At 39.3% G+C, this 13,502-nt stretch overlaps 1 protein-coding gene across 5 annotated transcripts in view; it reads left to right on the top strand.

Moving 5' to 3' along the window:
* KCNIP4 (potassium voltage-gated channel interacting protein 4) overlaps positions 1–13,502 on the top strand; it is a 1,134,443-nt gene that overhangs the window by 993,306 nt on the left and 127,635 nt on the right. The window contains exon 2 of one of the 5 annotated variants that reach the window (XM_003482356.4): positions 2,644–2,745. The exons of the other annotated variants lie outside the window; for them this stretch is intronic. Coding sequence (XP_003482404.2) covers positions 2,644–2,745 — 102 coding nt within the window. The remainder of the gene's footprint in view (positions 1–2,643; positions 2,746–13,502) is intronic. 5 annotated transcript variants of the gene reach the window in all.

The raw sequence follows: 13,502 nt of genomic DNA, 5'->3' as shown, positions 1-13,502 counted from the left end.
TTTATATTTGTAGAGTGAGACTCTATTCTGCCAAGAAGTGAGAGACAGAAGGTTTTACCAGCTAACTACAGTAAGAGAGACCAGTGTTACCTCTTACCCAGCTCCTAGTATTTAAATATACTCCTAAAAGGGACATTAAACTGATGTTTAACACCCAAGATCTTTTAGGAGAAACTCTTTTTGTTTTACAAGGAAAAGACAGAGATCCTAAAAAGTTTAATCACCTGGCCAAAGTCATTTTCTTGAAGTAGTAAAACAGGAACTAAAAATCTAAGACTTTACTGATTGAAAATAATAACCCATATACTTCGTGGTCCCAAGTGCTGTTCAGAAGACACCCTAAGGAAGAACATCATTAATTACCAAATTGGGGAGGGGGCAAGGAGTATAACATTAATGCTTAGGTACTTGGGAAGCAGAAAAGTCCCTCTCCCACACCCAGGCCTGAGGGTCCAGGAATCTGTCAGAGAGTGAGCTTGGCAGATATCAGAATTTAAGAGAAAAGGAGGAAATCAAGCAACCAGCAAATATTTCTTGCGTGTCTGCCACGTTCCAGTTTCAGGTATGATTGTAGAGTTTGTCTAGATGTCAAGAAAGCAAATCTGAAGCAAAGGAGCTGCATAAGAGGTAACACCAGTCTCTCTCTTATTGTAGATAGCTGGTAGAACCTTCTCACTCTCCTTCCTTTCAGAATAGGATCTTACTCTACGAGAGGGGGTGACACCCAGAACAATGGGCTGTACAACAAGGAGCAACAGAGACGACAGGGCAGAGGAGAGAGGAGGCCCCTCTTTCTTCAGGAAGGCTGTAGACACCATAGGGAAAGTTTGTCAAGGTGAATGTACTTGGATGGAGTTTTGAAGGCTGCCTGGGCAGGTAGAAGTTGATAGTTGGTGACACACAGCCTGCACCTGCAATGGCACGGAGGTTTGAAAGGGCATGAACAAAGAACCAGGAGGTCCTGCTTGAGAAGGTAAAGCAAAATCATCACATCCCAGACAGGTTTACAAAGGAGAGGACACTTAGATGGCAGTTCCCTTTAGAAATATAGTATGAAGAAGCCAATTAAAGAGGCTCTTTTATGTAAATCAGGTTTATCTTACAAATTTAAAAGCTTACTTAGATACTAATCAGGGAAATGAAATGGGGTCTTGTTTTGGTATCAAACATGAATCCATTCATTTGTCAGACCTATATCGATCTCTTCACATGCATCAGGCTCTCAACTAACACTTGGTATGTCAAGTGAGGAAGATGTTTTACACCATATAAGCATCAAGGGCAGAGGAGGGACCTGTTGTGTGAGTTCCAACAAAGCCAAGAAGGGTGACTTGGCCAGTGGTTGATGGTCTGAGGCAACAGGGTGGGTGGTGGATGATGCTGTCGGAGTGAGGCCGGTCCAGATGGTGCAGGGATTGGGGTCAGTGGCAGAAAAGTGTGGATTTTTTTTCTAAGGAGAACATGAAGACTTTAGGGGTCTTTTAAGCAGGGAAATGATCTGATGTAATTTATGTATGTGATTTACAGTTTGCTGTGATCCCCCACACAAGAGATGTACCAGGTTTTTTAGCCAAAGGATTCTAATGGTAGGATGAACAGCTACAAAGCAAAATAGATTGGTAGCCTTGCAGTCACGACTTTTTATAATGCCAAGATGGGAATTATAAAGTAGAAAAGCATGAAGAGATCCATTTACCAGGTCTATATTACAAGGATGGTCTGATTTTGATTTAAATTGGTCTTTTTGCTATTGCTTTGTAGTCAACATTTTCCAAACTGATTTGGGGAGGCAAGATATATATTATACATATGTAGATTTATCTTGACATGCAAATCCAGGCTTCTGGTTACTTAGAGTGGTGGAGTTAATGCTGAGCTGGACAGATGTGGCTCCCGACACCAATAGTTGTTCAAGCACTTGCTGGCTTGCCCTCTAGGTCCTTACTGATTTTCCTTGAGTCCTCCCTTACTGTCTGAAGTCACAGATACCTCTCCATCTACTCCTGGGTTAACATTCTCTGAACACACCTTGTTTCGTTTGGAATAACTCTGCTTGAACAAGTCCCATCCATTAATGTCCACATGTGAAGGATGCCCCAACTCTAGGCATGTCAGCATATGCTAATGTAGCTGCATATCAAGGACATCTATTTTTTCACTTTCAGGGAAGGCAAAAGTACTAACAGGCGATTGCAGTGTGAATGATTTATGCAGAGCACCCACTCCTCTGGAATCAAAGATGGGGAACAATGAGTACAAAAAATTGTCATGTGGGCCCTTATCACTGGATTGAATATTGAAATTTCAATCCAGCCAATTCTTTTAGCGATATTTGCTGCATTCTCAGTTTAAGACCCCCCAAAAGACCAGAAAATTTTATTTTTGCCACTCAATAGAGATATTTGCCTGATTCTTTTTTCAGTAAGTAATCATTATCTAATGCCACATGAAGAAAATCTAAAAAAATAAGAGTAGCAAAGGGAAAACAAAGATTTTTTTTTTCCTTCTGGGGTCCTACCCCTCTGCCTATGATTGCCTGAGTGGATGGCTGCACCCAGATCCTGCCTGCTCCCTCTGACACCGCGTGCAGCATGCCTGAGTTTCTGCAGATGGCATTAACAGAACGCATCCCATATCTTCTAGGTTTCCTCTACACTCAGAACAGTACCAAGCGCAGCATTAAAGAGCGGCTCATGAAGCTCTTGCCCTGCTCAGCTGCCAAAACGTCGTCTCCTGCTGTTCAAAGCAAGTTTGTTTGGTTTTTTCTCCCCCAAACTGTGTGTTCGTTTTGTTTGTTTAGGTCTGCATGCCTTGCAGTTCTGTGCTTCTAAAAAGAGTCAATATATTATATTCCACAAAACCAACTTCATCGATGCAGTCATGTTTACCTGAATACCCAGTGGAACATCTGAGCAATTATGAGGCACTTCCCATTTGGCAGACTGACCGCACAGTGTTAGTGACAGGAGCCTGGTCTTCGAAGTATTTGGACATGTTTGTTTGACTTGAGGTGTAGGGACTAGGTTCAGATAACTCAGGGGATGCCTGCTACCTGAATTGTTAGTACAGCAGTTTACCCTTTAAACTTCTAAACATCCTGACGCGGATACATGCATCCGCTGTGTAATTTAGATTCTGTCAAACTTCAGAAAATTACTAGGTTTGAAGACTACTATAAAGAGGAAAATATTTACACAAGTGTGACTTTTCTTCTCTGCCTACGCTTTCCTTGTATCATCAGGGGTCTCTAAAAAAACAAAACCAATACATACATATAGATACAGATTTTTCTCAATTGACAGTGGAGTTACAGCTGATAAACCCATGATAAGATGAATATATTGTAAGTTGAAGATGCATTTAACACATCTAACCTACCTCATTGCTTAGCCTAACTTCCCTCAGGTGGGTTCAGGACACTGATATTAGCCTACAGTTGGGCAAAATCATCCAACACAAAGCCGATTTTATAACAAAGTGTTGAATATCACATGTAACTCATTGACTGCTGTACTGAAAGTGAAAAGCAGAATGGTTGTAAGTGTACCAGTCTTTTAACCCTTGTGATCATGTGGCTAACAGGGAGTTGCAGCTCGCATTACAAGAGAATATCATACTGCATATCACCAGCCCAGGGAAAAGATCAAAATTCAAAATTTGGGAGTTCCCACTGTGGCTCAGTGGGTTAAGAACCCAACTAGAATCCATGAGGATGCAGGTTCAATTCCTGGCTTTGCTCAGGGGGTTAAGTATCCGGCATTGCTGCCAGCTGTGCTGTAGCTCGTAGATGTGGTTCAGATCCTGCCTTGCTTTGGCTGTAGTGTCGGCTGGCAGCTGTAGCTCTGATTCAACCCCTAGCCTGGAAACTTCCATATGCCTATAGGTGTGTCCCTAAAAAGACCAAAAAATAAAAATTCAAAATTCAAAGTACCTTTTCCATTGAATGGGTTTTGCTTTCATACCGTTTTGTAAAGTTGAATAATCGTAATTGAACTATCACTTGGGACCATCTCTATACCTACATCCATTCGCCTACACACATACATACACATACACACACAGACACACACATAGAAGGACTCATTTTAAGGAATTGGATCATGTGCCTGTTCCTTCTTCCCAGGGACCTCCTTCCTCCTCCTCCCTCTCCTTTGGAGTTGAAAGGGTGAATGATTGATTTATAAAAGTCACTTATGTTCATGGCAGTAATTTGGAAAGTGCAAAAAAAGATAAATCACACACACGTACCCCAAGCAACATTCTCACACACCACACAACACATACTCCTACTATGCTCCCTTCCCTTGCAGTAACTACCACAGATAAGCAACATCTTTTTTCATAGATTGGTGTGCATTAATAATTGCATCCATACCAAATATTCATCATTTTATGTTGCATACCTTCGTAAATATCAGTCTAGTTATTAAAACTCAGTAAATGTTGCTTTTAATGGCAAGCATAATATTACATTGTATAGTTACAGCATATTGTATCTGACCACATTCCCTGGCTTTTGAATATTTAGATTTTCTACCTTTTTCTCTTTTTTCCAGTAATATAAGTAGCACTGAGATAATCATCTCTGTATATATATCCGTGTATGCCTTTTAGATTACTTTCTCCCAGATTTGGAATTATTGGACAAAAAAAAAAGTATGTAAATGCAAGCTTCCCTATGTGTATTAGAAAATTGTTTTCTGAGTTGGTCTTTCAAATATTTAAACACACCACACATATTACCTCTTGAGTTTTTTGTTAATATCCTAAAAATTGGAAATTGTGTATATTTTATAGGCATTTATCAAATGCAGGATTGAAATTTAGTTCTGCTGCTTGCACCTCAAATGAAGGCCTTAAAGAAGGAGCACATGACAAAGATTTTCTGCATGAAAAACCCATAGACATTATTAAATTTTTGAAAATCAAATGTATTATTCATTTTTAACAAAAGGTGAAAAATAATAAGCCCCAATCTTCTTATGTTAGAGCACTCCCGGGGCTTTGATGTTTGAGAAGACTGTCAGACAAATATCAAAATCCAGCTGCCTTGGAAAGGTGTTGGGGAACAAAAACAAGGCTTTAGAAAGGAAGTGGCAGATCCACGCAGTGGCCTCCATGGGCCGGCTGACTGGTTGGTGATCATAAGGCATAGATGTGATCTTGTGAGAGTTCATTTAGAAATTAGAATGTCTTCTGCTTGACTCTAATAACTCAAATGAGAGTAAGAAATGGATAAGAACTGAGACTGGTGACACCTGGGCCATGAGTTAAGATTAGCTTCTTTGAATTTATGGCTTCCGGCCCCTGAGCTGGCCAGTTGCCCATTGCTCTTTCAGCACCCAAGCCAGGACACAGATAAGACCAGTTGCCAGAGGCAGTGGCTTAATCACCATAACTTATTCATTGGCATGACTGGTTGCCCAGATGCTAAAGTTCAATTCACTGTTCTTCTACTTTATATTCCACCTCCATCATCTTATTGACCACTAAACGCTGGTCAATTTCTCTTTGAAATATCTTTTAAATTAACTTCTCCTCTTTATCTCCTGCGCTTTCCATAATCCTTCCACGGGTTACTGAAAGAGGCAGATTGGGCTTCGTGTCATCCACACATTCAAGTTCCTATTGTGCCTCCCACTACACAAAACTCCTGCAATCATTGACTTGCATCCTCTGGCCCCTCCTTCCCTTACTTAATCATTCATCCTACAATATTTTTTGAGGGACTAAGTGTGGCAGGCATGATCCTAGCCACTGGCTCTATAGTGGGGAACAGGACATATTGGTTCAACATCTTCACGGAGCTTATATGGGAAGAGAGAATAAACATGAACACCAAGATAATCGCAGGAGTTGATGAGTACTGTGAAGGCAGTAAACCCATGACAGTTAATGGAAACTGAATGCAGGTAGAGGAAAAGTGGCTTCAATGATGAAGCGGCATTTGAAAACCAGAGGAAGCTGGTCATGAAAGAGTATGGAGAGGTCCAAGGAAGACGTTAAGAGCAGCTGTAAAGGGTTTAAGGAGAGAAGCAGCACAATTTATTTATGGTAGAGAAAGGAAGACCATTGTGGTCATCAGAAAAATGGTGGTTGTGAGGATTAAATCAGTCATGAAAAGTGCTTAGTACCTGAAACATCATGAGTACCTGATGATGGCAAGTATTAACTCAGTTGATAACCCCACCTTCTGAGGCAGATGCATTGTTTTCCCCATATGATGAGAAAACCAAGGCACTTTCCCTGTTAGCAGAGCTGGGACTCTGACTCCAGAGCCTGCTATCTTCATCACTTTCTCAGACTGAGCTGCTTTGACTATGTCTGATATTGATTGAGGAAGTCCTTTTAGGAAGAGAATTGTAGATCTTTTTTCATTATGTGAATCACAAATCTTAAAAATTGTTAAGAAACCTGAGAAAACATTAGGTCTGCCCCTCTGCCTCCAGGAAGCTAGGCCTTCCATCTCCATTTCACAATTAAGGCAATGTGGTGTGAAGATATTATAACGATTGGTGCAGAATCACACAACTGAGAAGTTGGAATAAAACCCAAAGCCCCTTAATCCAGTGGTAACAACATACTTATTAAATAACAGTAAGCTATGAATCAGTCATATTGGTAGGCAAAGCCTTACTGGAAAATTCCAGAAGGGAGTGAAGGGCAATTTTGTGGGATTGGCACATGGGAGGATCCATTGGACCAGATACTGTCTAGGGATATGTTCACCATATTTTAAACATAAGCATTACAGCCTATAATAATAATAATTACCTATTAGTGTAGTAATATAGCTTATTTTATTTATTTTATATGTGAGGAAAATGAGATCTAGAGAAGGGAAATCATTTACTCAAAATCACAGAGCTATTAAAAAAAAAAAAAGCAGGAATGAGAAGTTGACTCCAAGTCCAGTATTTCCAACACTGAAATTCTATGACTTAGTATCAATTAGAATCCAGGCAAAAAACACAAGGCGCACTTAAATGGGGCAAAGGAGGGAATTTTGATGAAGGGACTATTTGCAAAGATGTGGTCAGAGTTTCTGGACCCAACAAGGCTAGGAAGGCACCTAGCTCTAGCAAGAATAAGCATTATCACTTCTAGAACGATGGTTACCGGAAGATGAAAAAAGACATAGCTAGAGCTATAATTGTCAGTGGACTCTTTGCAAGGAGACTCTGACATTTGGAAGAGAAATGCAGCTATCAATTCAGTCCCCAACAAGGAGGGATCCCAAAGGAAACCCAGAGGGCGGGGAGTTCAGATAACATTATCCCTGGAGACCAGCCTGCCCAATACACAGCAGGTGTGGAAGGACCAAGGCTGGCTCAGGAGGCCAAGTGAAGGCGTTCTTCAGGTTCTGTACATCTTGGGAGCCATAGTTAGGGACCTACAAAATCAATGACAAGTCTCAGAGTGAGTCACACTGCTCTTCTTGTAAGATTTGTTCCCAATTCCATGACATCTTGGAGGCTGACAACCAGCTTATAGATGTATGTTGATATTGAGTAGATAAGTGTAGCATTAAGGAATTTAACTAGCTATTTCATGAATTTCTTAAAAAAAACTAGAACTACTACATATCCAGCAATTGTACTCCTGGGTATACGACCAAAGAAAACAAAAACACTTCGAAAAGACACATGCAGCCAACATTCATAGTGTTATTATTTACAACAGCCAAGATATGAAAGCAACCTAAGTGCCCATTAAGAGATACATGGATAAAGAAGATGTGAGATACACACACACACACACACACACACACACACACACACACACATGCACGCACAAAGGAAAATTATTCAGCCATTAAAAAAGAATGGAACTTAGCAATTTACAGCAACAGGGATGGACCTGCAGGGTATAATTCTTAGTGAAATAGGTCAGACAGAGAAAGAAAAATACCACATGCTTTTATTTATATGTAGAATCTAAAAATTAAAACAAATGAACAAATATAACAAAACGGAAGTAGACTTATAGATACAGAGAACAACTAGTTACCAATGGGGAGAGGGGTAGGGAAAGGGCATGAGAAGGGACGGGGATTAAAAGATACAAATTATTAGGTTTAAAATAAATAAGATACTACAATCTAATGTATAACATGAGGACTATAACCAATATTTTATACTAATTTGTATGGAGTATGATCTATAAAAATATCAAATCACTCTGGTGATGAAAAATACCAATCGCTCCAAAAACTGCTATAATATTGTAGCTCAACTATAATTCAGTTTTAAAAGGAGAGCGATCTCTAGCTACCACATGCTGTGTGAGCACAAATACTTTTTCTTTGAAAAATAAATGCTGTCAAGTCCGTAGCTGTATCTCCTCATTGGATGATTCTGAGTCATTCACTTTATCTCTCTATGCCCCCTTTAATTTCTTCTAAAGTAATAATTTCCCTATTTATTCAAAGGATATTATGGTCACACAAAGCTTACAAGATAATGGTCAGGAACGAATACAAAAGATAAAATATTGAACACAATTTTAAGTGAGTTTAATATTTATATGCATGTTTTCATTTAAATTTACTTTGTAAGACATCTACCCAGTAAAATCTCAGTGACCTCATTCAATCCAAAGAATTGATTCACTAAATTAAAACTTCATCCAGGGGGTTTTATTGTTGATTTGAGCAGGGAGGGCAAATGTGACAAGATTATTGTGAAGCCAGACTACTTAGAATTGATAAGGCACCATCAGCATGTGCCTTGCATACCTGCAAAACATAATTTCCTAACTTGACTTCAGAGTTTTTGTATCAAATACAGCATAACATTTCAGTGTGTTTTGTTTTTCCTGGTAGCATATTGGTCATAGAAAGGTTTAGATGCCTCCCTTGGCAGAGAAACCATCAGTGTTTGGCGGTTAGAGAATTTGTTTTCAAAAAGCGACTTGGACTGCCAACATGCTACCAATTAAAAATACAACAGTAATTTCCAGGAAATTTTAGAAAAAAAAAGTTTAACCTTCTGACAATTAATTAATCTCATGCTAACTTCTGAGCGACTTAGCTAAAATCTCTGACCTGGGCATGTAGTCAGGAAAATCTTTGGAGGAAGAGAAGCAAAACCCATGAAGGTTTGCAAACTTAATTTGCAAGTAGAAAGCATGGTCCTTCAGTTTCATCATATACATGAATTCCAAAAAAAATTTTTTCAGGTTCTCAGATGTTGTTTCTATTAATTTAAAACATCTAACCCTTACTGTTTGGTTGGCACAGCTCTAAGAGTTTGGCACAGTTTAACTCTTCAGATCCTAAAAATAATCCTATAAAATGGACACTATTTATTATTTCAATTTTACAGAATAGGAAACTGAGGGATGAGAGGTTCAATAACTCACCTGAATCACATCATCAACACGAGGTATGGGCCAGGTGGAGGGGTTGACCCCAGAAACACAGTTCCATAGTCTTTGTACTTTACCAGTTCTCTAGTTGTGTTCACCGTTTTGGTCAGTTTTACAAAACTCACAAACAAAACCAAAAAACAAAAATATAAGACAGTCTTTCTTCTACTTGCTTGCTCAACATAGTCCACATTTGTGGAGCCCATGTTGTCTGTAAAGATGTAGTAGCCCCTCCAATGAGTTGCTTCCCCTCTCTGGACCTCAGTGTCACCTCGTACAAAGGGGAAGCACAGACCGTGTCTCAGGTCTCATTCCAGATCTTGCCCGGCAGGAGCCAGTGAGATGACAGTTCTCCTTTCTAACTATGACAAATAGTGGATGTTTCCCTCGCACAGTTTCCTCCTCTCATGGCGCTTCACTACCCACAAGGAGCAGGAAGTCGGAGAAGTTAGAAACTCCACTTAGCTCAGATTTAATATTAATCGGCACTGCCATTTACTTATTTTGAACAAGATGTTCTATGAATTAGAATATGTGTCCCTTCCCTTTGTATGGCCTTTTACTGGTCTTAGAATGCTTCTTCTTGATTATCTCATTTCATCCTCACATAACTCTTGGGAGAATGACCAGTCGGAGGTGGAGTCCCCCCTTTAACAAACTAAAAAAATGAAAAGGTTAAGTGGCTAGTCCAAAGTTACTTAGGCTTTTAGTGACAACTGCAATGTTGGGCATTCTTTGTTTCCAGCCCATCATTTATCTCCTGGGAATCTTCATTAAATTGCGAGTGAGTCTTAGTACAGGAAAGCTGGAGGAAGGAGTCTCAGGACAGCTGTTTCCGGTTGGCAGTTTTTGTAGATTTCACTTTGATGTGGCAGACATTTATGGAGCACTATTTGAAAAGTTACAGTGCCAGAAACAGGGGAACATTATATATCACTATATGTGAAGGCTGACATCATACAGAAATAAATAAGCACGTATAAAATCACTCACATGCCATGAATACAGATAAAATGCTGTGAGAAGCAATACTAGAGGTATTAGAGTTAGGAAGTTAAGAACGGTAACACTGAGGCCAACTTATTTGGTTAAAAGTAAGTTGCTCATCCTTTCTGAGCTTCATTTTCCCCATCTTCAAGGTAGACCTACTAAGAAAAAATATTGTATGTTTGCTCAAAAGATTAAAGTACCATGCAAAATGTTGACAACCCGCCAGAAAAGGCTTCTAATGCTGTTATTCACCCACCACGTGGGTGGTCACAATCACTCACAGAGATAAGACAGAGTTGCCCCCAAGTGCAATTCACAAATAGGTAACAGTTCAGCAGGGCCCTCTGGAGAATGCACACTTCACTGGAGGGTAGAAAAGCACAAGGACCATTCTAGGTACTTGAAAAGATCAGGGGAGGGATAGTGAGAGGAATGAGAAGTAGGGAAGAGAAGCAGACAGAAAAGGTGAGCTGGGAGCAGAGTTTGAAGGTCTCTAGAGCCAACATAAGGCTGGACTTTACTCTGCAGGAAAAGGAGGCAGAGGGGAGTCAGGCAAGGTTTATTTATTTACTTTTATTTCAGCTGATTTTTATTCAGAAAATTTCAAGGTATCTAAAGTGTACACTCTAGTGATTTGATGTTCTCTGACATTGTGAGAAGATTCTCCCCATTTAATTAATTAGTACATCTATCACCTCACACATTTATATTTCTTTTTGGTAAGAATATTTGCGTTCAACTTTCTTAGGAGATTTCAACTATGCAACACAGTGTTATCAACTACCACTATCATGTTTTACATTAGCTGAAAGTTTGTACCCTTTTAGCAGCCTCTTCCTACTTCCCCTACTGCACCCAGACCCTGACAACCACCTTTACCCTCTCCATTTCTATGAGCTTGACTTTAAAAAAAAAAAAAAAATTCATATGTATGTGGTACCATGCAGAATTTGTCTCTCTCGGCTTATTTCACTTAGCACAAAGCCCTCAAAGTCCATCCATATTGTCACAAATGGCAGGATGTCCTTTTTTCTCATGGCTGAAGAATGTTTCATTAATTATATAGATCACATGTTCCTTATCCATTCATCCCTTTGATGGATCCTTCAGTTGTTTCCCTATCTTGGCTATCATGAATAATGCTTCATTGAACATGAGAGTGCTAGTATCTCCTTGAGATCCTGTCTTCATGTCCTTTGGATAAATCCCCAGAAGGAGGATTGCTAGATCAAGATGGGGAGTGATTCTTTGTCTTGACGAGGTTTTGAGACAGCTAAAGCCAGCCAATCGTCGAGGGAGCTAGACACAAGTCCAACTTTAGGAGGATTGATGGAGAATTTGAAATCAGAGAAAAAGCATAACAAAAGATCAAAAGCAACATTTAAAGACAAGACACAGCCAAGTTCTCAAAACTATCAGCAAAAGCTAGTAGGGTATTAGTTTCTGAATCAAGGAGCCAACCAAACCTCATTTGTGAGACAATGGCATGAACATAAATCAGAAAGTGGGTAAATTATTGAGAGAGGGAAAATGGGAAAATCAGCCAGGAAGCCCTTTAAAAAGTTTATGCAAGAAACAATATAAACAGCTAACTCTTACTGGGCACAACATTATTCTAAGCCTAAAAAAATATTGTAAATATTTCCTACAAACCTATGAGGAAAGTTCAATTATAATCTCCACTTAGATGAGAGAATAAAGAAATTAAATCACTAGTCCAAGATCTCACAATTACTAAATGTCAAAGCAAGGATTTGACCTTGAACAGTGTAATGCCAGAACATAAAGTCTTCAGCATTAGACTCCCCTGCCTACAGGAGAAGACAAAGGCCTGCATGGAAAGCAATAGTTGTGGGAGGAAAGGACAGATTTGATTTGAAACATATCAGGCAGGTGTGACTGGAAGAATTGGTGGTATTAAATGAAAAATAGGAAAAGGACAAACTGATTCTACCAAAATGGTGACAAAAAGCAAAATAAAAAACAGAGAAGATCATGGAAGTGGGTTAAGAAAAGATGATGATAGTTTTATTTGGCTAAATGTGTCTGAAGAACACAAGCCATCCTTAAGAAAAGCTTTATCGTTAATCGATGTATTTTTTTCAGGTTACCTGTATGATAAAATCTTTTGCTTCCTACTTGATTTTCTACTGTTTTCCTTATTGTTAATTTGGGCCAAAAGGGATAGAGTGATGACTACTTTTAAGAAGCTACAGAGACGTTTAAACATAAGTCTTCTCTGTTTGGGGTTTTCTATTAATGACTTCATGACTGGTCATTCATGAAGTTTCTACTTAGAGTCATAGACACTTATTTTCCATTTGCATTGACCTGGAAGTAATATTGGGGCTAAACATGAGTCCTGCCCATGCCAGTTTCTGCTGGTTTCCTTTAGCCACTAAAATGGGAGCCTAACACTTCAAGCAGACTCGATTTTATGCTCTACAAGGTCTATAAAATACAGAGCATTGCTATGTTATCTGCTCAGATTCCAAGGTTAGAGTTTACCTTTCTTAGTTTCAAATTGCCTTCTCACCAGGGGATGTAGAGGAGCAAGTACAATGGGTAAAAGTTGTTTTTTTACAGAAATACTGACCATATTTGCTTGCAAGCTTTCGTTGGGGGGGTTGCGGGGGAAGAATAACAGAAAAGCAAGTTCTGGAGATGAACTGACCATATTCATCTCCCTCAAAATGCTCTTATCTGAGACTTTGGGAAAAAAAAAAAACTTCCAAGTACCTTGTAGTGTTCTCTGAGTCTGCTCGGAGGTAAATGTATTATCCAGTGAGACTTCCTGGAGATAATAAAAATCACATTTAATTTATTTCAATGACACTGAAAAATTAGTTAATGCTTTAGGTGAGCAGATGTTAGAGGGATCGATGGCAAAATCACCATCATGATAGAAATCACTCACCATACACTGTACAGAATCCATACATTATCCCAGTTAACCTTCAGAGTTTTTGTTAGAGTGCTATTAAGAGCTCCATTTTATAATGAGGCGACTGAGGGCTTGAAATATTAAGTGACCCATCCCAAACTACATATCTACTAAGCAGCAGAGCTGAGACTCAAGCCCAGGTCATTTAGTCATTTTGACAAATATTTATCTATACTTATCACACAGTGGGCATTACCCT

The sequence above is a fragment of the Sus scrofa genome, chromosome 8 (assembly GCF_000003025.6).
Source record: "Sus scrofa isolate TJ Tabasco breed Duroc chromosome 8, Sscrofa11.1, whole genome shotgun sequence".
Classification (NCBI taxonomy): Eukaryota; Metazoa; Chordata; class Mammalia; order Artiodactyla; family Suidae; genus Sus; species Sus scrofa.
This window is presented reverse-complemented; position numbering and strand designations above follow the sequence as displayed.